This window comes from Euphorbia lathyris, chromosome 10 (assembly GCF_963576675.1).
Source record: "Euphorbia lathyris chromosome 10, ddEupLath1.1, whole genome shotgun sequence".
NCBI lineage: Eukaryota > Viridiplantae > Streptophyta > Magnoliopsida > Malpighiales > Euphorbiaceae > Euphorbia > Euphorbia lathyris.
This window is the reverse complement of record NC_088919.1, coordinates 23727251-23752307: the sequence shown is the minus strand read 5'-3', so window position 1 is coordinate 23752307 and position 25057 is coordinate 23727251. Positions and strand designations below refer to the sequence as shown.

The 25057-nt window shown below is 40.4% G+C and overlaps 1 protein-coding gene across 1 annotated transcript; it reads left to right on the top strand.

Annotated features, from left to right (window-relative positions):
* The first annotated feature begins 1181 nt into the window (after nucleotides 1-1181).
* Nucleotides 1182-25057, top strand: LOC136208590 (nuclear pore complex protein NUP155). Its single transcript, XM_065999636.1, has 13 exons — nucleotides 1182-1651; nucleotides 1761-1930; nucleotides 2730-2856; nucleotides 3413-3675; nucleotides 3979-5641; nucleotides 5716-5928; nucleotides 6089-6336; nucleotides 6416-6830; nucleotides 6995-7200; nucleotides 7727-8078; nucleotides 11818-12036; nucleotides 12212-12540; nucleotides 24686-25057. Exons 1-13 carry the CDS (start codon nucleotides 1481-1483, stop codon nucleotides 24801-24803), a joined length of 4494 nt encoding a protein of 1497 aa, XP_065855708.1. The 5' UTR covers nucleotides 1182-1480; the 3' UTR covers nucleotides 24804-25057.

Here is a 25057-nt window from a genome sequence, read left to right as displayed (position 1 = left end):
AGTGACGTTCCCTCCCATCACTCTGCCCATGGCCCACTTATTGAGAAAACACTAGATTTTGGATTCTAGTAAATCTTATGCTTTAGCTTGAGTGGCCTATCCGCGTACGGTGCAAGCCTTTCAAAAGTGTTCGCGGGATTTTAGGGTGGAGCGGGTGGCCGCACGACTTCAAGCTCCACCTCGTTCGAGGAGCCGAGGAATAAAAACTGTTCGATTGGACCGGTTCTACTTTTGAGGAATTGTCAAATCTTCGAGTTTTCTTCTTGCAGACTCCTCTACTATTGGATGATTTTCATTTACGCCGCGGTTTGAACGACTTGCGTGGCTTGGAAACTTTGTATAATGTTGACCAGCTGGACGGTGGTACTGGCTTCCCTTTCTTCTTCGGTCTCAACCTCCATGAGCAATGGGTTTAGGTTTAGTGGTGCCACTGTGGGGCTCAGACACAGTTCCTCCTACTTAGTGATTAAGGTTTTGGCTGCCACGACCAGCATCTCTTTTACCGGAGTAATACCTTGCGAGTGGTGGCTATACGAAGAGCAGTAATGAAGGTGTATGAGCCCCTAGCGCTAAAAAAAAATCCTCCAAAATAGTTAATCTGCCAGCCCCTTGATTCCGGTCCAGCCAATTGACCTGATCATCCCTCAAATTTTAGCCCTTGTTTGGGAGAAGGTTAATGGAAGTAAATGAGAGTAATGGAAGGTTAAGTATTAAGCTAACCTTGTTTGGGAGTTATTTTTTTTAGAATAAATGGAGGTTAATGGGGTTAAATGTTTACTTTCTCTAACCTCCAAACTCTAACCTCCAAATTGAGGTTAATGAGAGTAACGTAAAGTTTTTTAAAAATTTCTTATATCTGCAGATTAAATTTAACTTTCATTCCTCTCCATATCTAAACTCCTAAACGAGGTTAAACATTTAACCTCATTTACATCCTACAAACTTCCAAACAAAATTAATTTTTAACTTTTCATTTTCATCACTTTCCTTTTTTTTTTTTTTTGCCATTGTCTCTTTTGACTCTCATATCCATTAACCTCCAAAGTCCGGAACAAGAGGAAATCTGGCTTGTTACAATAAATCAGGAAAATAATAAAATAAAAAGGGACCCACTGACTGATTAGAGCAGGACTGCATAGGAAAAAGAAAAAAAAGAAAGTACATATAATGTTTAAAAAAACGGCTAATTTGCCCGCCACTGCTTGAAAGAAGTAAAAACCCTATTATTCAACTACTCCCATTCTTTCTTTCTGCTCTTTTGCTACATTGCTGTCTGCAAAGCTCATCTTGCTCGCACTTTTCTACGCTCTCAATTTAACCCATGCTCTAAAATCGCAACTCTTTATTGTTTTAAGGTCTTAATTTCCCGACCTTAAAAAAAAAGGGTCTTAATTTCCCTATAAACCCTAGGGTTTTGGGGATTTTTAGTGAAATCTCAATCACTACTCTCCATTATAGGGTTCTTGTTAATTGTCTAGTTATGCTCAACGACATGTCGTGGGATGATCAGATTGTGCTCCGTGATGTTACGAATGCGGGCCTCGTTGTCAGTGACCGCATTGGCCGGGAGGTTGCTTCTCAGCTTGACATAGAAGAAGCCCTCGAAGCTTCTAGATATGCCAGCCATCCTTATTCTACTCAACCCAGAGAGGTGTCATTTTTTTTTTTTTGTTTCCTGTTGATTTTATTGAGTTCTTGTTATTTTCACACTATCTAGTCTCTACATATAGCCAGTAAATTATGGTGTGATTCAATTGCAGTGGCCTCCTTTGATTGAGGTGGCAGATACTTGGGAGTTGCCTCCTGTACTTATTGAAAGATATAATGCAGCCGGTGGAGAAGGGACAGCTCTATGCGGAATATTTCCTGAGATAAGGAGGGCATGGGCATCGGTAGATAATTCCTTGTTTATGTGGCGATTTGATAAGTGGTAAGGCATTGGCTTGCTGTTCAACAAATGGTTAGCCAGAATGGAATATTTGTACGTTTTTTTTTAAATGATTGTATTCTTTTGAAAATTCACAATTTATTGATGCCAATGTGAGAATCATTATCGATGGTTGAAATTCATGCCTTATGCTTTAAGTTGAAGATAAATGGCAGACTGTTTAATCCTGAGAATGGAATTTCTAACCTATATGAATATCAAATAGTTAAAGTAGGTCACTTATTATCCATCAGGTATTGAGCTCCTAATCTGTCCTGAGAAAGACTATAGTGTTTATGCAATTAGTCTTCAGTCATTGATGCAATGACTTGAACGAGTATACTATGGAACAAGATGCTACAAGTTGATCATTTTGTTGATTGATTTGAGGAACATGTGTAGTGACAAAACTCGACTTGAAGAGATTATTTTTCATGATAGCTTTCATACATCAACAACAGTACGCTTTCTTCCCTTTAATGCAACTTTAAATTCCATGGATTTCCATATTCAGAAATGAATTTCTTCTCTTATTTTTTTTTCTAAAATGTGGGTGAAGTCTAAAAGTTGATATTTGATTTTTATCGTGTCAAACCTGATCAGTGTGCTCTTCTTGCATCAGTTATATTAATTTGTGTTTTCACTTTTCACTTCTTTGAACTGTGTGATTATTGCTTCTTTATGTAAGTCTTTCATTTTTTAATTATTGAGCACATCATCATTATCATTTTTGTTTTATAAATAATTACTAGTATCCTTCTGCGTGTCTTTGTGCGTGTCTGATCATTGTATTCTTTATTAGGGATGGACAATGTCCTGAATTCAGTGGGGAGGAACAAGTAATTTGTGCTGTTGGCCTTGCCAAATCCAAACCTGGTGTTTTTGTTGAAGCCATTCACTATCTTCTAGTTTTAGCCACTCCTGTTGAGGTAGTAACTCCAGACCCTTTAATATTCTTCATATTTATTTCTTACATTTGCTTTTCAGTTAAGTAGCTTTTTGTTTGCCAGCTTAAAACAGACTGCCATGATATTATCATGTTATCAATATGATCGTCCTGCCAATAAGTTTTCTGTGGTTTATCTTCTGTTTTTTTTCATAGCTTCTGTACGCATGGTTGTAACATTGAGTTATGCATTCATATTATGTTCCCATATTGCTGACTAGCTTGACTGTGTCAGGGCATTCAATGGCTGGCTCAGTTTTTGAGCTCCTGAAAGTTGTTAAATAACACTGTGGGGTTTCATAGAATCAGGTGCTTCAAAGTTGTTGCACAATTTAATTATTTAAGATGCTAGTTTACATGTAAAATGAAAAAGGCAAAAAAAAAAAAAAAAAAAAAAAGAAAAAAAGAAAAGAAAGGAGAATAAAGGATCGACATATACATTATGTAAACAAACACTACCCTGTTTCTAGTCCTTCCTCTCTAAATTAAGACTAGTATTTGGTGCCATGATGTTGGATCCTTATGTGTCTTGTTATCAGCTGATTCTTGTAGGAGTTTGCTGTTCTGGAGGGGCTGATGGCACCGATCCATATGCAGAGATTAGACTTCAGCCTTTGCCAGAGTACACAATCCCATCTGATGGAGTTACTATGACCTGTATTGCCTGCACTGATAAGGGTCGTATCCTCTTATCTGGGCGTGATGGCCATATTTATGAGCTACATTACACATCTGGCTCTGGCTGGCATAAGCGATGTCGTAAGGTTTGCCTCACTGCAGGATTGGGTAGTATCATCTCAAAGTAAGTTGCTTCACTCAATGATATTGAGTTTTATGGTGTCGTCTGATCCATTTTCCAGGAAATCTAACCAAGATGGCTTTAATTTCTTATGGCTGCATAATACTTTATTTTTGGTTGAAGTTGTGCACACCATTGAAGTTGAATACTTTAAAGAATCAATTGTACAATAAGATGTTTATGTGCTTAGCTTCTAAATAGCGGCTTATCTCTTGGTGTCTCAAACATTTACACTGAAAACAAGAATATTAATTATATCTGATTATCTGTTGTGTGTCAATATTGAGCATGGGTTTCTGTTTCCAGGTGGGTTGTACCAAATGTGTTCAAGTTTGGAGCTATGGATCCCATCGTTGACATGGTTTTTGACAATGAAAGACAGATTTTATATGCACGAACTGAAGATATGAAACTTCAGGTTTTCCTTGTGGGGCCAACAGGAGATGGTCCGTTGAAGAAAGTGGCAGAAGAAAGAAATTTGTTCAGTCACAGGGATATACATTATGGAGGTAGACAGTCAACAGGAACACGGGCTACTAATAGATCAGCAAAGCCATCTATAGTTTCCATGTCACCTCTATCTACACTGGAGTCCAAGTCTTTGCACCTTGTTGTTGTTCTATCAGATGGCAGGAGATTGTACCTTACAACTTCTTCATCTACCGGCAATAATGGTACTGTGGGAGGTTTGAATCGATTCAATACTGATCATCAGAGACCAAACTGTTTAAAAGTTGTTACAACGAGACCTTCTCCTCCAATAGGGGTAAGTGGGCTTACCTTTGGTGCCATACCTCTTGCCGGAAGAACTCCAAATGAGGATCTCACGCTAAAGGTTGAAACAGCATATTACTCTGCAGGAACTCTTGTCCTTTCTGATTCATCACCTCCAACCATGTCTTCCCTTGTCATTGTGAGCAAAGACTCAAGCTCACAATCATCTTCTATGAGTAGTTTCGGTACAAGTGCAAGAAGTTCTCGAGCTTTACGAGAAACCGTGTTTTCCTTACCTGCTGAAGGACGAATGCTTTTTGTGGCAGATGTCCTGCCTTTACCAGATACAGCTGCCACTGTGCAGTCAGTTTACTCGGAACTAGAATTTTTTGGATTTGAAAGCTCGGAGTCCTGTGAAAGGGCATCTGGCAAATTTTGGGCTAGAAGTGATCTTTCAACTCAGCATATACTTCCAAGGCGAAGAGTTGTTGTTTTCAGTACTATGGGAATGATGGAAGTAGTTTTCAACAGACCTGTGGACATTCTGAGAAGGCTTTTTGAGTCAAACTCCCCTCGATCGATCCTGGAAGATTTTTTCAATCGATTTGGAGCTGGTGAGGCAGCTGCAATGTGTTTAATGCTAGCTGCAAAAATAGTTAATTCTGAAGCTCTTATAAGCAGTGTTGTTGCTGAGAAGGCTGCAGAGACATTTGAGGATCCAAGAGTTGTTGGGATGCCACAACTTGATGGTATCAGTGCTCTATCAAACACTAGAACATCAACAGGGGGTTTTAGCATGGGGCAAGTCGTTCAGGAGGCTGAGCCTTTATTTTCAGGTGCACATGAAGGGCTTTGCTTGTGCACATCAAGGTTACTTTTTCCCTTATGGGAACTTCCTGTATTTGTCACCAAAGGTGGATTAGGTTCATCCGATGTTACTTCTGAAAGCGGAGTAGTTACATGCAGGCTCTCTGTTGGGGCCATTCATGTCCTTGAAAACAAGATTCGTTCGTTGGAGAAGTTTTTAAGATCCAGAAGGAACCAGCGGAGGGGGCTTTATGGCTGTGTGGCTGGTTTAGGAGACGTGACTGGTTCTATATTGTATGGAAATGGTTCAGACTTAAGTACTGGTGACAGAAGTATGGTCAGGAATTTATTTGGTGCGTACTCACGAAACGTTGAGTCTGCTGCTAGTGGAACATCAAATAAAAGACAGCGATTACCTTACAGTCCTGCAGAATTGGCCGCCATGGAGGTAGGCAGTTGAACTGTTAATTATAGCTGGATTTTCAATTTCCTTGTTTGACTTGAAAGTCTACCATGTTACAGGTCAGGGCCATGGAGTGTATCAGGCAGTTACTTCTTAGATCTGGTGAAGCTTTGTTTTTGCTGCAACTTCTTTCCATGCATCATGTGGCAGGCTTAGCTCATGGTTTCGAATCAAATTTTGTACAAGCACTGGTTCAGTTAACATTCCATCAACTAGTTTGTTCCGGGGAAGGTGATCGGATTGCTACAATGCTAATATCTGCACTAATGGAGGTAAAATAAGTCCACAGTAAACAATCTAGACATCCAGTCAACTTTTTTTATTTCAAATGTGTTCTTACTTGGTGTGTGCATTTTATTTCTCATGGTTGTGCCTGGTGCTACTATCCTTCATTATGGATCATTTGTTTGTTTTTATGTGATCATGCTCCAGTATTACGCTGGCCCTGACGGCAGAGGAACGGTAGATGATATTAGTGGGAGATTGCGAGAGGGTTGTCCGAGCTATTTCAAGGAAACAGATTACAAGTTTTTCTTAGCTGTGGAATGTCTTGAAAGAGCTGCTGTGACTCCGGACCCTGTGGAGAAGGAGAATCTTGCTAGAGAGGCTTTCAATTCTTTAAGTAAAGTTCCAGAGTCTGCAGATTTGAGAACTATTTGCAAAAGATTCGAAGACTTGAAGTGAGTATTGTTTGCTGCAAAAGCAGAAGGCAGTGTCATGTATTTTGAACCTGAAACCTGAAATGAGAGTTTCTTGCAGGTTTTATGAAGCTGTAGTGCGCTTGCCTCTGCAGAAGGCCCAGGCCCTTGACCCTGCTGGTGATGCTCTCAATGACCAAATTGATGCAGCAATTAGAGGACATGCACTTGCTCAGCGTGAACAGTGCTATGAGATAATTACCAGTGCTTTACGTTCTCTGAAAGGTGAGTCCTCAACAAGGGAGTTTGGTTCTCCAGTGAGGCCTGTTGCAACGGGACCAGTTTTTGATCAGGCTTCTCGAAGGAAATATATTTGCCAGATTGTTCAGCTTGGTGTCCAGTCATCTGATAGACTGTTTCATGAATATCTGTATCGAACTATGATTGATTTGGGTCTTGAGAATGAGCTTTTGGAGTTTGGAGGCCCTGATTTAGTGCCTTTTCTACAAAATGCAGGCCGTGAATCATCACAAGAGGTAAAGGTTGTCTATTGGCAACATAGACTCGTTTCATTATCTGTTAGTTCCCAACTCTCATTGGTCCTATTAAAGTGCGTGGACGTTTGGATTGTGTTTCTGATTTTTTTTTTTTTTTTTGCATTTAACATCATCTAGTAAATTTTTTGTTATCTATCTTGTAGGGCCGAGCTGTTTCTGCAGTAACTGCTGCATCTTCTCCTGTTGGTCATTCAGGAGCACTTGTAACTTCTCGTCAAGCAAAATATTTTGAGCTTTTGGCTCGATATTATGTAATGAAGCGACAACATACACTTGCTGCTCACATATTGCTTAGACTGGCTGAAAGACGCTCAATGGATGCAGGAGATGTTCCTAGTCTTGAACAAAGGTCAGCAGTCTCCCTTTCATTGTGGATTTATGTATTTCTTATCGTTGTCTATCTCCTCAGATGAACTCTTTGATCTATCAGATATTAATTGATATACCAACATGCTGAATTAAATATCGGAAGAATAGAACTTTGATTTGTTTGTGAGGTTCAGTGCCTCAGCAAGAAGTTGGTGTCTAATCCCTTTGGTCCTGTTGTCTGTATTAACTTGGACTGGAGAGTTCATTATAATCTTACCTAACTTCTATAGGAAATTCTTATATTAAAACCCAGATGTAAGGCCACATAGACATGCAAATATATTAGGATAAAAATGGTAATGAGAGCTGAAACTGTGCAGAACACTTCTTGAGTTAATTAGCTCTGAATTTGTTTTTCCATTTCATTGTGGAACCAATCAGTCAACGAGAAATAAACATTAGCTCAAATTGTATCACAACAACTCTCCGCTTTTCCTTATTCAATTTTTATGTATTTTCCATGGAGTAATTATCATCTGATGATTCATTTCATTTTCTTAATTCAGGCGCCAATACCTGGGTAGTGCTGTTCTACAGGCGAAGAATGCAAATGATAGTAGTGGTCTTATTGGTTCCCCTAGGGGAGCCATGGAGAGTGGATTGTTAGATTTGTTGGAAGGGAAACTTGGTGTTCTTCGGTTTCAAATAAAGATAAAAGAGGAGTTGGAGGCTATAGCTTCCAGACTAGAATCTTCATCCAGCATGTCTGAAGCTATCCAAAATGGATTGCCCCGTGAGAACAATGCAAATGCAGAATATGCTAAAGTTGCACTAGGAAAAGCCAAAGAGTTATCAATGGACTTGAAAAGCATTACTCAGCTATATAATGAGTATGCAGTTCCTTTTGAACTCTGGGAGGTAAATTTGATGCTATTCTGATGCTGACTTGTTCAGACCGGTGCAAGGCTATTCAGTCTCTTTCTCTGTTATGGATATTCCATGAGTCTGCAAAACCTATTGTGCTTGTGATTTCTTCTTGTCTTGGAACCAATGGGTAAATTACACCAATGGTACCTGAATTTTACCCTAGTTCACACTTTGGTACCTAGATTACATTTTATCCCAAAAATATACATGAAGTAACGATGACTGGACAATTTAGTATATTTTACCGGTTAATGACCAGTCAACGGGAGTTTCATGAGTTAGTTAGATCAATGGTACCTGAACTTTACCATAATTCACACTTTGGTACCTGGATTTTATTTTATCCTAAAAACATAACTCAAGTAAAGGTGATTGAAAAATTTAATTCATTTGATCGGTTAGTGGCCGGGTAACGCGAATTTGATCATTTGAACTAAACATTGGGACTCACCATACATGTTAATTGAGTGTATGATGAGTTTCAATTTTTAATTTAAAATGGTCAAACTCGTGTTGACCGATCACTGATGGGTCAAATGTACTAAAATGTTGAGTCATCTTTACTTTAGGTGTATTTTTTGGACAGAATGAAATCTAGGTACCAAAGTGTGAATTAGGGTAAAGTTTAGGTACCATCAGTGTAATTTACTCGTCAAACTCGCATTGACCGGTAAAATATACTAAATTGTTCGGTCAAGTTCAGCTACCATTGGTGTAATTTACTCTGGAACCAATGGAACTATAAGCTTAAGCTAATAGTTAAGGCCCAATTCATATTAATATCCGACACACCCCGCATGCTAATGCCCATTCGGCTTGAATCGTATACAACACAGGCCCATCTTGCCATGTGTTGAAATAAAATCAACAAATGGGGTTGCTAGGATTCGATTCCTTGATCACTTGGTCTAAGAGGCTTTGATACCATGTTATGGAACCAATTGAACTAAACGGTTAAGCTAATAGTTAAGGCCCAATTCATATTAATATTTCACACTTCTTTTGTACACACTTCCATTACTTTTTTTAATTTGTCAATTCATTGCACTTCAAAAATGAGGAAATGCAATAGTGGCTCGATATCATGTGCCCTTTTTATACCTGAATCAGGTTAATGTTTAAATTATTTGTCATGTTTTCTTGTTATAAATATTTGCTAAATGTTTTGATTACATGTTTATAGATTGTTTATAAATGGAAACATGCCAAAACCAAATGTTTAGTTAGGTTTTGGTCTCTTCCTCTGTTCTGTTAAATAGTGTGCATCTCTTTTAGTTTAGAAAAGGCCTAATGCTTCCCCAACCCCCTTAACTTGTCCAAATTGGTCATTTTACCCCCTCAACTCATCGAATGTCCTATTTACCCCCCTTAACTCCATAAAAGTGGTATTTCTCACCCCCTCAACTTGTCCATTTATCCCCCCAACTTATAGAATGTTCTATTTGCCCCCTTAACTCCATAAAAGTGGTGTTTTTCACCCCTTACAATCCGTTATCGAAGCCTAAATTGATAACGTTTTTTAAACGTTAAACCTATATTTACGCTATTTTGTAAGTGGAACCTAAACTGATACTTCTCCAAAAATCATAGGCATATTTTTGTACATTATCCCTACATATAATGTATTTAACTTGTTTATATTAATGTTCTTGTTATTTGTATTTTTTATTCGTTCTTTCTCTTTTCAACCTTTTTGACTACTATAAAGGGATAAGAAATACCATTTTTATGGAGTTAAAATGGTAAATAGGATCATAAGTGGTGAGAAATACCACTTTTATGGAGTTAAGGGGGTAAATAGGATATTCGATGAGTTGAGAAGTGGTAAAATGACAAATTTGGACAAGTTAAGGGGGTGAGAAATACCATTTTTATAGAGTTAAGGGGGGTAAATAGGACATTCGATGAGTTGGAGGGGTAAAATGACCAATTTGGACAAGTTAAGGGGGCTGGAGAAGCATTAAGCCTTTAGAAAATCATTCAAGTATTCCACATATAGCATCTAAGAATAAGTTCTAAGATGGTACTGAGGATTTTAAAGAAATTTATCCTAGCTTGCTAGTTCATGATAATAAGTATGGGCATAGTATTGGCTGTTTCTCACAATATGTACAACAACAACAACAACAGAGCCTTAGTCCCGAAATGATTCGGGGTCGGCTAACATGAACCATCATATAAAACCGTGAAATCAAGTCGTGTCAGCGACACAAATTCGCTCCCTTCACTCCGTCCTATCCACTACCATATTTTCCTCAATTCCCAGTAAACTCATATCACTCTCGATCACCCTCCTCCAAGTTTGCTTAGGTCTTCCCCTACCCCTCACCACTACATCCCTTTGCCACTCTCCGGTTCTCTTAACCGGCGCATCAAGCGCTCTACGTCTCACATGGCCAAACCACCTTAGTCGGTTTTCTCTCATTTTATTCTCAATAGATGTGACCCCTACTTTTGTCCTAATTATTTCATTACGCACCCGATCCTTTCTCGTATGACCACACATCCATCTCAACATACGCATCTCCGCCACCGACATCTTATGGATGTGGCAGTGTTTCACTGCCCAACACTCCGTACCATATAACAATGCTGGTCTAATTGCCGTCCGGTAGAATTTTCCCTTCAATCTATTAGGCATGTCGGGGTCACAAAGGAAACCCGTAGCACTCTTCCACTTCGACCAATCAGCTTTAATCCTATGAGCAACATCTCCATCTACTTCTCCATCCGTTTGGATAATAGATCCTAAATACCGGAAGCAATCCGAGGCCTGAACAACTCTCCCATCTAGGGTGATTGTCCCTGCCTCCCTACTCCTATGGCCGCTAAACTTACACTCCAAATATTCTGTCTTACTTCGGCTCAACTTAAAGCCTCTAGATTCTAGAGTTTGTCTCCATAGTTCCAACTTCCTCTCCACTCCTTCTTTCGTCTCATCAACCAACACAATATCATCTGTACATTGAGAAGAATCTCTATTTTCAAACAGTAAGATCTATAAACAGCTAAGCTTATTCCTGTAAATAGGTTTTAGTTGTATTGTTATGAAACAGGGGATCTGATTAAGCTAGTTGAACATTTTAAAGATCCGCTCATCATTTATCCCTTATTTCTCTTCTCATAAAGTGCAGATGTAGGCCCGCTTTCTCTTAGCGAGCTTTGCAAATCAAAGTGATACCCTCACAATTGATTCAAATTCTCCCTCCCTCACTCTGTTCTTGCTTCTGTATCAATTGGTTCATTAATTTCTTTAAAGTGTCATCTCCTAAGGGGAAAAGAAGAAAAGAAACCTATAACTTTTGTAGCCAATTTTAGCCTGTTCAGGATGTTTCGTCTTATGATGCCTTTGTTTGAAACTTTGTTTCATCCCTATTGTTTCTGATCTAGACCAGCAATTCAATGCTAGTATTTTAATTGCTAATTACTTGCCTTGGCTTTGGAGTTACAGTACTGTAACATCTAGCCTTGAAAAACATCTTTTAGTGCATGTTAAATCAGAATGATGACAGGACATGTTAGGATGAGTAACTGATAGACAAGGTGAAGATAAACCACGTTCAGTTCCTTTTCTTGAATATAATGAGATCTGCTACAGATAAAACAGTGCTTCTTGCGATGTTGTGGTTTTCAGTGTCAATTTTTCTCATTTTTGTAGTCAATAAACATGCTGTAGGCTTCTATTTTCCAAATTTATGACAGGTTTTTTTTACACCTTTGTCCCTTTCAGATATGTCTGGAGATGCTTTACTTTGCAAATCACTCTGGAGATGCTGACAGCAGCATAGTAAGGGAAACCTGGGCTAGACTGATTGATCAAGCTCTCTCAAGTGGGGGCATTGCCGAAGCTTGTTCTGTACTGAAGAGGGTTGGTTCCTACATATATCCTGGAGATGGAGCTGTTTTACCTTTAGAGACTTTATGTCTTCACCTTGAGAAGGCTGTACTGGTAAACTTTGATTGCCATGGATAATTTTGTGGTTCACAATTGAATTGCTGTTTGGAAATTTCCAAATTTTGTGATCCTTGTGTTTGGTAGACGTAATTAAATAAAAGGCAAAGGATTTTCCTTTATACATTTACTCTATTGTATTTTATTGATGGTTTGTTTCTTGATCTTGCAGGAAAGATCAGAATCAGGTACTGAATCTGTTGGGGATGAAGATGTTGCAAGAGCTCTTGTTGCTGCTTGCAAGGGTGCAACTGAACCTGTACTGAATGCTTATGATCAGTTGGTATCAAATGGAGCTATTTTGCCCTCTCCGAACCTTAGGTTACGCCTTCTCCGATCAGTGCTGGTAGTACTCCGGGAATGGGCAATGTCTGCATTGGCGCAGAGGATGGGTACAACGACAAGTGGAGCTTCACTGATATTAGGTGGATCATTTACACAGGAGCAAACGACAGTAGTTAACCAAGGGATTCGTGATAAGATTACAAGTGCAGCAAACAGGTAAACTTTTCCTTTCAACTCTTTGTTTCTTATTGCTACTCTTATTTTTAGGGATAAGATACAAATTTAGCTCTATGGTTATTGGGGAGAACAAATTTAGCCTTCACATAGAAACCAGTGCAATTTTAAGCTTAATGTTTACCCGTTGGTGCAATTTCAGCCCTAATTGACGAAAAATGAGTTTTTTTCACTAACATAAGATGCATAGTTTCAAACCTTATTTGCTGGCTGGAACACTAGAGGTGGGAGGTGTTGGGCTTTGGAGACTAATAGATTGGCCCAACTTAAGCGATAGGCCCAACTTCATCGATCCAAATGAGTGGCGAACTTAAGCGATAGGCCCAAATTTTTTTAGGATTTCTTGGGCGATTAGGATTTCTTGAGGAGTATAAATATAGCCTCTTTCTTTGTAATCCGTATCTCTAAAAATTATAGTGAAATATCCTGGCTTGGTAGTGCCCCCAGACGTAGTCATTCAAATTGAGTGGAGTGGCGAACTGGATAAACAATTCTTGTGTGTTTGTTTGTTTTTCGTTTATCGTAATTGCATCAGTTCCTAACAGGAGGGTGGCCAAAACATGAAATTACACATGAAAAAAAACTCATTTTTTGTCAAGTTGGCTTGAAATTTCACCAACTGGTAAAGGCTGGGCTTAAGATTGCAGTGTTTTCTATGTGGAGGCTAAATCCGCTCTTCCCCAATAGTCATGGGACTAAATTTGTACCTTATCCCCTTATTTTATGTATGCTAAGAATACATGTTTCCTTTGGCATGGCAACCTGTTGGTTTTTCTGTTAAATGGACATTAATAAGAGGTGGGAAAGAAATTCAAAAAATTTATATTATATAATTCACGTGAGTTCAATAAAAATAAAGGGATAGCAGACAATTGGATGCTGGAGTTCTAAGCTAAGATATCATGTGGTTGGCTTTTATTTAAGAAATTACCTGTTTGACATAACTCCTGTAGGCTTCTAGGTCTTGCTTCACCATGTTTCGGCAATTTAGAAAACCAAAAACGATTCTAGCTGCTTCTTGTTATCTGGTAGTGTCACATTTCAGCGTAGAGGAAAGTTAAGGACTGATTGTGAAATTTACCTATTGCAATTTCTATATTTATGTTGTTTGCGTTATTTTCCTAAAAGCTGTATCAACTAGTTAGTAGGATCGTACTCATGCTAATTAGGCGTTTGTGAGGATTACTTAGCCACCTGTCCAGAATAACAGCTGTCCTCGTAACCGTCTTTGTCCTTCTTATTTAAGGGGGCGTGCTTGTATGTTTTCAGTATTGAATTAATTAATGAAACTATTCCTTTCTTCCTAAATTCCTCTTCCTTCTCTCTTCTTTCTCTCCTATCTCCTTTTCCTATTCTAAAATCTTACGAGTGACATTGGTATGAGAGAAAGCTTTCCTCAGTGGATGGTCAGTAACACCGCTAAACGAAACAGAGCAGCCGTTAAGAATTCCATGGAGAATCTCGAACAACAAGTGAAAGCGATGACCGCCTAGATGAAGAGCATGCAGAAATTATAGCAACTCAACTGAACACCATACATGCTGTGTTTCAGGATGTGCTGATTGCGCAGAATCAGAAAATTGATGCCTTCATCCTTGAACAGAATCAGTTCACAAAGGAACAGCTCAACTCCATCTCTGTTCTTGCACAATTGATTCGAAACAATCAGAGCTCTTCTTCGGGAGGCTCTCTAAACTATTCTGGAAATCCTGATAGAGGGCTTCTTAGAACTCCAAACACTAATGGGGAGAATGTCTCCCAGGCTCCATTTTTAAACAAAATGCTTCCTAAGTGTGAACTTCCTGCATTTGAAGGAGCTGAGGTGGAAAACTGGCTCAGTAAATGTCTCAAATACTTCCAGCTTTTCGAAGTTGCAGAGGAGAAAAAACTAGATTTGGTAGGGATCTATCTGCAAGGAAGTAGAAAAATGGTTCAAGAATTGGACCAAGGAAAAACCAGCAGCCAATTGGGAAAAGCTCAAAATAGAGAGGCTGCACTGTGCTATTACGGAATCATTTTACATATCCAGTTTTATTTCTGGATTGAAGCCTGAGTTGAGATCTACAGTGAGCTCTTTTGAACCTGCAGACATTTATACAACTATTAAAAAAGCTAAATTGCAAGAGAGCCATATCAAGGAGATGAGCGAAGCTGTCAACCCCAAAAGCACCTTTAGACCAGCCATTCCTTCCAAAATATGGAACCCTACACCAAAACCACATGACCCAAAACCTCCCTTACCTAAACACCTGATCTCTGTTAGAAGTGCGGCGAGAGGTACTTTCCAGGACACTAGTGCCAAAAAGCTCAATGCCCTGCATTTGGATGAGGGAAGCTAAGGAGGAGGAGATTGTGGAGGCCAATTCTGCTAAGTAATTGATAGAAGAAGGTACTTAACCCATATCCTTGTCTGTTAATGTGCTTGATGGAGGTGTAAATCATAATACCTTAAGGGTGAAAGGAGCACTAGGAAGACGAGGCATTATGATCCGAATTGTCAGTGGAAGCATACATGGCTTCGTGGATCAAAGGGTAGCTATGGAGGCCAAAATTGCCACTCCTCACAGTTATGGAAGACAACTTCTAGTAAGTTCAAAATGTGATGAGTTTAATTGGACTATGCATAATTCTAAGTTTCATTTTCCTGTGAGGGTTTTAGAGCTAGATTATGATCTCTGCCAGAACCACTAATTCTGAATCAATACCAAAAGTAGAATAAAAGAATTTAGAAGAGAGAGAGAGAGAAAAGAGAACTTAGGAGAAAACTGTAATTATTTTCATTGATAGATTTGCTACAAGAGCGTGACCTTTATATAGCAGCTAGACAGCTGAGATCAGAACATGAAATAATTGTCAAAGGAATATGAAATGCTTGCTCATAGTAAGCTCATCTTTCCAAGTAGCATTGAAACCAAACCCTCACCTAATGTAGAACACACCACCAACTCCAGTAGCCCAATTAACCTATATTATCTAATGCACCCTTATCCTATCAACCACTACTTCAAAAGTATCACTAGCTTTTCCTACCACCATCTACCCTACCTCCTATCATAGTAAGCTCATCTTTCCAAGTAGCATTGAAACCAAACCCTCACCTAATGTAGAACACACCACCAACTCCAGTAGCCCAATTAACCTATTATCTAATGCACCCTTATCCTATCAACCACTACTTCAAAAGTATCACTAGCGTTTCCTACCACCATCTACCCTACCTCCTATCATAACACATGATCACTTCATTCCTCTTAAAACCTTAGAACCTATTAATGTCAGACCATACATATATTCTTACCATCAGAAGAATGAAACTGAAAGGCTTATAGCTGAGATGCTACAGAGTGGGGTAGTTCACCCAAGCAAATTGGTGAAGAAGAAGGAAGACACTTGGAGGTTCTGTATTGACTACATGGAACTTAACAAAGATACTGTGAAGGACAAGTTCCCAATTCTTGTCATTCAGGAATAATGAGTTAACAAGGGTCAGAGCATGAGGCCAGACGATGTGTACAAAACAACATTCAGGACACACTTAGGACAAGTTCCCAATTCCTTATCTACGAAAATTTGTGTTAGTGTTCTTTGATATATCCTCATATATAGTGATTCTGAATAACAACATTTGGAATTAGTGTTTCAACTGCTACACATCAATTGTATGCAAAAGGGTCTAAGTGTGACAATAGTACCTTCAGTTTATGCAAGTGTTACAATAAATCCGACCAAGATTGCTACAATGGAAAATCGGCCTTTGTCATCTTCCCTCAAGAGTCTGGGGGGTTCCTAGGCTTTACAGAAGAAGTTAACGACTCAAGCTCCATTACTGTCCCTACACGACTTCACTCTTTTTTGTATTGGAGTGTGACGCCAATGGATTAGGAATTGGTGCTTACTAATGCAGCAGGGCAGGCTGATTTGTTTCCTTTCTAAGAGCCCCAGTCATAAGAATCAAATATTGTGTTTATGAGAGGGAGATTAGCAATTTTACAAACATGTTCTACTTGGAGGCACTATTTGGAACACTCACCTGGCATAATCAAGACTGATCATGAGAGTCTTAAACACCTCTTAGATCAAAAACTTCACTCCTACTTGCAGCAGAAAGGTGTCTCTAAATTGTTAGGCTTGGAGTTCATCATTCAATACAATTCCTATATAGGAAAACAGTGTAGTTGATGCTCTATCTTTGTAGATGGAACTAGGATTGGAATTAAAGGCAATGACTCTAGTTCTCCCTACTTGGTTGGAAGAAGTCAATGCTTCTTATGAAGGAGATTCAGCTGTGCATGTCACCATTAAGCCACATAGTGCTCCAAACTACAGTTTACAGCATGGGTTATTGAGGTACAAACAAAGAATCTATGTAGGGCCACTACATCGTTGAGAACTACAATCATGGGCGCCCTATCACAATTCTTCATTGGGAGGGCACTCGGGAGTTCAGGGCGCCTAAACTGAGGGAGGATGTCATCAAGTGGGTTTTAGCCTGTGTCACTTGCTTAAGATGCAAGGTTGACCATTCTGCATATCGAGGGTTACTTCAACCCTTACACATTCCCAATGGAGCCTAGCAAGAGGTGGCTATGGATTTCATTGAACATCTACCTAAATCCAGGGGCTATGACACCATCCTAGTTGTTGTGGATCGATTCACTAAGAGTGATAATTTTATAACACTTGCTCACCCTTTCAATGTTGCACTAGTGGCTAAAGCTTTTCTAGACAACATCTTCAAGCTCCATGGCAATGCCTAATTCTGTCTGATAGGGATAAAATTTTCTTTGGTCATTTCTGGAAAGAATTAATGAAGTTGCTAGGCGTTTAGCGGTGTATACCGCCAGATTGAACGGCTAAATCAGTGTTTGGAATCTTATCTTCGTAGCATATGTTTTCTAAATTCTAAGCAATGGTTTGACTCGTTGAGCTTAGTTGAGTATTGGTATAATACTAGCTATCATAGCTCCATAAAAATGAGTCCTCATCCGGCACTCTATGGTAGCACTCCTTTCCTTCATGTGATACCTCAAGCAAGAACTTTTGTAATAGCTGTGGAAGACTTCTTGCAAGCCAGGGAACAAATGAGTGCCAATCTCAAGTCTTGTCTTGGTACTGCCCAAAACAGAATGAAGCAGATGGCCGATAAGCATCGCCCAGACAGGGCATTCAAAGTTGGGAATATGTTGTTTCTGAAACTGCAGTCATATAGACAACTAATAGCAGCTAAAGCCTTTTAGGTGCATCCATCATGCTTTCCCTATTTCTATTTTCAAAAAACAGTTGACACTGCATATACCCCTGCTTTCACTACATTACCTCCTATTCTGGATGCTGAGTGGCATATCTATCCTAGTAAGGTTCTTAATACTCGAATTGCCTACATTGCTAACTCCCCACTAAATTGCTCCTGATTCTTTGGGATCGTTTCTCCGCTGGGGATGCTACTTAGGAAGATGAGCTTACTATGAGCAAGCAGTTTTTGGACCGTGCAAATGGAGGGAATATTGTCATATACAGTAAAAAGGCAAAGAAGGCTGTCAGGATTAGGATTTCTGACAGTAAGATTAGGGCAGAAAATATCTTAGGAGAAGAGAAGAAGAGAGAAAGAAGAGAGAAGGTTAGAGAAAGATCGAGATAAACAGAGAAAAGAGAGAATTTAGAAGAAAGAAATGAAGATTTCATTAATCAATTGAATAATGAATTGGTACAGTACAATTCTCTTAAATAGGAAAAATGGGAAAAGGAAAGTATACTAGTCTTCCTAAATTCATGGCCCTAATAATTCTAACTTACCTTAAATCACCCTATCAATTCTAACCTAGCGGCCTTTCCGATTTCTCAAAGCTTGGCTTGAGCATCCGGACTACGACAGAACCTTTCTCTCCTCCTGGGCAACCAGTGATAGTCTCTTGTCAAATATTCAGGGGATCTCCTCCAAGCTGCAAGAGTGGAATAGAAACGTCTTCGGGAACATTTTCTACCGGAAAAGGAAACTTTTAAGTCGCATTTATGGTGTCCAACAGGCTCTCGAAAGGTGCCCGTCCTCCTCCCTTCAAAAGCTTGAGATCTCCCTCCTCGCGGATCTTGAAAATACCCTTAGTCAGGAGGAGTCTCTGTGGTTTCAAAAGGCTAGATGCAACTGGATTCAGGACGGAGATAGAAACACGTCGTTCTTCCATTTAGCTACCTTGGGTCGTCGTCGACGCAATCGGATAAACGGGCTTAAACTCCAGGGGCAGGAGTGGTGTATGAATGATACGATTCTCCGGGCAGCCGCAACTAATTTCTATTCAAACCTCTTCTCTGGGGAGGACCGTTTCAACCCTGCTCACTGTAGCACATCCACGGGTTTCTGTGCTTTGCAGGCTATGCCCCTCGACCTCGAGATTAAGGAGGCGCTTTTTGCTATGCAGCCTTGGAAGGCTCCAGGGGTGGACGACCTCCATGCTGGTTTCTATCAACATCACTAGGAATCGGTAGCTCCTAACATTTGCGAGATGGTGAGGAGGGCGTTTAGGGAGGGGGATTTTTGCCATGAGCTGAATAGAACCCTCATTGTTCTTATCCCGAAGGAGAGGCCTGAGACCTTTGGTGATCTCCGACCAATTAGCCTTTGTACTGTGGCTTATAAAATCATCACCAAAGTAATTTCGAACAGACTGAAGAAAATTATGCCTAAGCTCATCCTCCCGTACCAAACGAGCTTCGCCCCCGGAAGAAATATCCAGGACAATATTATTATTGCCCAAGAGGCGATCCATTCGATGAGAAACAAGAAGGGGAAGGGTGGCTGGATGGCTATTAAAGTTGATCTGGAAAAAGCGTACGACAAGCTCAGCTGGCAGTTCATTCGCGCTACGCTTGAGGAAATTGGCATGCCTTCTAATCTGATTAAGCTGATCATGAAATGTATCACTTCGGTTTCCTTCCAGGTTCAATGGAACGGCATTATCTCTGAGAGGTTCGAACCGTCCAGAGGGATTCGCCAAGGGGACCCCATGTCCCCTTACATTTTCGTGCTCTGTATGGAGAAGCTCTCTCACAGAATCATTAGTGCAACCACGAAGAAGCTGTGGCACCCGCTCTCCTTTGGCTGGGGGAGCCCGAGCCTGAGCCATCTCTTCTTTGCGGATGACCTGCTCCTCTTTGCTAAAGCTAACCACAACCAGGCGTAGGTAGTTCATGAAATTCTGGATGACTTCTGCCTTGCTTCTGGGCATAAGGTCAGCGAGGGAAAGTCAAATATTTTCTTCTCCCCTAATCTGAATCACTCCCAGAAAGCTGCAATGGCCAGGCTCTTAAATTTCAGGATCACTGATAATCTAGGAAAGTATTTGGGAATGCCCCTCTTGCATACGAGAATCAACAAAGAAACCTATTTGTTCATCATTGATAAGCTGAACCGGAAGCTCTCTGGGTGGACAGCGAAGTCTCTCTCCTTCGCGGGCCGGCTTACCCTCGCCAAGTCTGTGTTAGCCTCCATCCCCTACTACTCGATGCAATCAACCCCGCTTCCCAGCTCCCTCTGCCTGCGGATTGAGGAGATCATCAAAAGCTTTCTTTGGGGGTCGAATGGTGAAAACAGGAAGCTGAGTGTGGTCAACTGGAATGATGTGTGCCTTCCTCCAAAATTTGGCGGCCTGGGGCTGCGTCGGATGCGGGCAATGAACAAGTCTTTCCTTATGAAACTTGGTTTCCTGTTGCTTCAAAAACCTGGCTCTCTATGGGCTGAGGTGCTCTTAAGTACAAGTGTCAGTCGTACTTGGATGCCAGCACCAAGCAGGGGATTTCGTACTCGCCGCTATGGCGGGCCCTTCTGCAAGTCAGGGATGATGTTGTCATTGGCACGAAATGGCACGTTGGGAAGGGCTCAAAAGTCCGTTTCTGGTCTGACGCGTGGATTGGTGACCACGGGCCGCTTAAAGCTCTCACTACGGGTATCCTTAATAGTGCTGATTTGAACTTTACAGTGAGAGATATGGTTGATGAACATGGGCACTGGAATTGGGAAGCTTTTGCAGATCTCCTGCCTACTGCCTCTAATCTTCAGATTGCTGCCGCCCTGCCCCAAAGGGATGAGCGTAGTGAGGACTCTTGCTTCTGGATTGGCACCACGAACGGAAATTTCAGTATTAGCTCGGCTTATGGCCTCCACGAAGAGTCCTTTGGTACCGTCCTCTCTGCAGATTGGAAGTGGATTTGGAATTGGCCGGGTCCCCAACGGATTAGATGTTTCCTCTGGATGGTTCAGAAGGGAAGAATCCTTACCGATGTTGAAAGATGTCGACGGCACCTCTCCCTCTCTAGCTCGTGCTCTATCTGTGAGCTTGGCGAGGAAGACATAATCCATGTCCTTCGGGATTGCCCAAGGGCACGCATGGTGTGGCTCCATTTCCTCAGCCCATCCGAGTTTGCGTATTTTACTCAGGAGGTAGCAGAATCGTGGTTCCTGTCTAATTTGCAGGGGCCGTCTCAGGAGAGGGGGGCTGATCGCCACGTCCTTTTTGGGATCACCTGCTGGTTCCTTTGGCGTAACAGGAATGCGGAGGTTTTTGAGCAGGTTTCGAAGACTTGTGGAGAGCTCTGCAATCAAATTAGAGCCTTCTGGCTGGAGGTCCAGAGGGTCAATGAGGGGGTGCGAAGGTCAACCCATTGTCGTCGCAGTCATAGAGTTGAACAGCTGATCTCGTGGAAGCCGCCCTCTCTCAATTGTGTTAAACTCAATGTCAATGGTGCCTTCAATGGCCTTTCTTTTTGGGCTGCTGCGGGGGGCTTGATCAGGGATCGTTCTGGGATGTGGGTGGCTGGTTTTGCCAAAAACATTGGACACTGCTCTATCACTAAGGCGGAGCCTTTCTTTTCGGGCTGCTGCGGGGGGCTTGATCAGGGATCGTTCTGGGATGTGGGTGGCTGGTTTTGCCAAAAACATTGGACACTGCTCTATCACTAAGGCGGAGCTTTGGGGCTTGTTTGAGGGGCTCACGCTGGCTTGGTCTCTGGGGTTGCGGCGGGTTGAAGTTGAGTCTGATAGCCTAACAGCAATTGGCATGGTCCAGGGTAATGATCGAAGCCCAGATGAGTTCAAGAACTTGATAGAAGCTATTAAGGAACTGCTTAGCCGGGATTGGACAGTTGCCATCTCCCACACGTATCGCGAAGGCAACAGATGTGCCGACAGAATGGCCAATCTGGCCTATAGCCTCCCCCCTGGTTTACACCGTTTTGAGCAGGCCCCTGGGGTTCTGCTGGTTTTTCTGCAGCAGGATATCCTAGGAGTTTCTTTCCCTAGGCTGGTTTCTTCGTAGCCTTGTCTGGCTACTAGGAAATATAACCTCCCTTAAATAAGAATAGGAAATATAGCAATTCGCTCTAAATAGGCATAATTTGAATAATTGTGACAATACTTCCCCCTTTAGAGCATTCTTGTCCCCAAGAATGTATGAAGTTTGGAATTCAGTGAACTTGAAACGGCTCCGGGACAGAAACAACCCATTGAATTTGTAGGGGAACAACAGTGAACTTGAAAGGGCTTTGTGGCTGTGGCTCAAACAGGCCATCCTTAGTGAGCCATCTTATTGGTTCATACTTGTGAGCATCAACACTCCATAGGATTTTCATTCTTTCCAATGCATATGGTTGATAAGCTACCACATCTCCTTGCATTTCATCTTTTGCTATTTGTCCTTCAGCTCTATTTATGAATGTAGCAAATCCACAATTTCTCTCTCGTTCTATAGTTGCTCCAGGCCACTTCATCTTCACTCTAGCAACAGACTCAACTCTTCCAAATGTCCGTAGAAGAAAATTCTCATCAACAATACCATTTATTGATAAATTCATGCCAATTAAAACAGCTGATAAATCTAGACTCATTTATGCCAAAGGAAACACCCGTGATTAGCTGTGAGTCATTAAAACCTCCTTTTTCAGAAGCATAAGGTCTCCCTAGTCTAATGGAAGTAGTGCAAGGGCTCAGAGCCTTAGCATCAAGTTGAGCATTAGGAGTCGCACTCCTTGGTAAGGAAGAACCAATAAAAGCATAACTATGAGAGTAAGGAAGCCTAATTGTTTGGCCAACCAATGGGCTCACGTTTGCTCCAAATAGTGTAGTGTCCGGAGTTTTCGGGTTGGCCACTGGTATCAGATTGGTTTCAGGCAGAAGTTGCGGTTTGATTGGGGTGTTTTGGGTGTAAGGTGAAGTAGTTAATGGAGGTGTGAATGTAGGGTTAGGTTTCTGAGTTAATACAGGTGTTGGATTTACTTCAGCAGAGGTTATGGTGTAGGAATGGTTAGTTTGGATCCATTGCTGTTCTACAACATCACTGGTGTCATTTTCTTGGAACGTTTTGCTAATTTCTTCCACAAAGATCTCCCAATTAACAACTGGTTGGATTTTGATCCAATTTTTAAACCACTTCTCAACCCTTCCGTGCAAATACAAATCAACGAGATCCAACCTTCTTTCTTCCACCACTTCAAATAATTGGAAATATTTCTCACATTTACTTAACCAATTATCCACATCAATCCCCTCGAAATAAGGCAGAGCACACTTAGGTAGCATCTTACTGAAATAAGGGTTTGAATTTGAGGAATCAGTTTTGTTTTGACGATGGTAATCACCTAAAATGCCCTTTTCCCGAATTACCCATGATAAAGGAGGAATTTCCGTTTTCCTTATGAGGATGCGTTTCAGGTTGGGGTGTTTTAGGAGGTTGGGAATGACGTTGGTTGTTTTGAATCATTAAGGTGAGAGAAGTTAGAGATCTAACTACCTCTTCAATGAAGACTGAGCTTTGTTTTGATCTTTCTCGATTGAGTCCAGACGCAGGTTTTGAGCGGCGTGAACATCAGCGAACTCAGCTTTCAGGATTCCTATGTTGGTGGCAGTGAGCTCTTCATGTTCCTTCAATTTGGCATTTAAGGCCTGAATTTGTCTTTCAATGGCTTCCATGGATTGTGTATAGTTGGTCCTTACTGTTCATACAATTTAAAATAATGGCGGAGAATCGTAGTCTATGATACCAATGTCAGGATTAGGGCAGAAAAGATCTTAGGAGAAGAAGAATAGAGAAAGAAGAGAGAAGGTTAGAGAGAGATCGAGATAAACAGAGAAAAGAGAGAATAGAGAGAGAATTTAGAAGAAAGAAATAAAGATTTCATTAATCAATTGAATAATGAATTGGTACAGGACAACTCTCTTAAATAGGAAAAATGGGAAAAGGAAAGTATACTAGTCTTCCTAAATTCATGGCCCCTAATAATTCTAACTTACCTTAAATCACCCTATTAATTCTAACCTACCTTAAATAAGAATAGGAAATATAGCAATTCGCTCTAAATAGACATAATTTGAATAATTGTGACAAAGGCTTTTTAGAATTAGTTTTAAATCCTGATAGTTGTTTCCTATTTCTTTATAGTTATTTCCTATTTAGTTGTTTCCTATTTCTTTGACAGTTATTTCCTATTTAGTTAATTTCCTATTCTGACCTCAGCTATCTAGCTGCTATATGAAGGTCATGCTCTTCTAGCGAATCTATGAATGAAAATAGTTACAGTTTTCTCCTAAATTCTCTCTTCCTCTCTTCTCTCTCTCTTCTCTTCTAAATTCTTTTATTATACTTCCGGTATTGATTCTGAACCGGTGGTTCTGACACCCTAATTATTCCATAATGAGCTAGGCACCATCAGAACCAGCGATGAAAATCCTCAAAGTGGCCTTTGTTTGATTTGCATTTTAGAGGCACTGTAGTGGTGACTTAACCACACATACCTTTTGTTTTTTTGCTATGTTTGATTATTTTATTAGTATTTTCATGCCCTCCAGCTGAGAAGTTAGTTGTTTTAAGTGTGAACCAAATAATAGGGCCTGAATAAGGTCCAGTTTGTGCTTCGTGAGAAGTCTTTCTGACATAATTATGACTCATGAAGCTTGGCTATTGCTGGGATTTATTTGGCCCAGGAGGGTTATAATCTCAATTTCTTATATTATATTATATCATATTTTCTTCCTTGTGAGGATATTCTGTTGCCGTTTGTAATGTAGTTTAAGAAACAATTCGTTAAGGAAAGTTGAGCACCATATTTTCTCATTCCAAGTATTCTGCATGACTTTGCATTACAGGTACATGACAGAAGTCAGGAGGTTGCCCCTTCCTCAGAGCAAAACTGAGTCTGTTTACCGAGGGTTTCGAGAACTTGAAGAGTCTCTGATAAGTCCCTTTTCTTTTAACCGATTCTAATTCTTTTAGTTTGTTCCTAGTTGTTGTATGAAAATGTAGTCTTCTTTTTTGGGGGAATAAAATGCATAGTAGTTTCACCTTAGATTCCTGTAACATTAGCATTGAATTTAGAGTATGCAAATGTAATATGAACTGTCATCTCATAGGAAAAAAATGATAGAATTCAAATTTTTTATGGCAATGTGTGTATAAAATTTGTGAGAGGACGTTTTTGATAGCTTCATCTCTATAATGAAAGAAACATTTCTGAATCA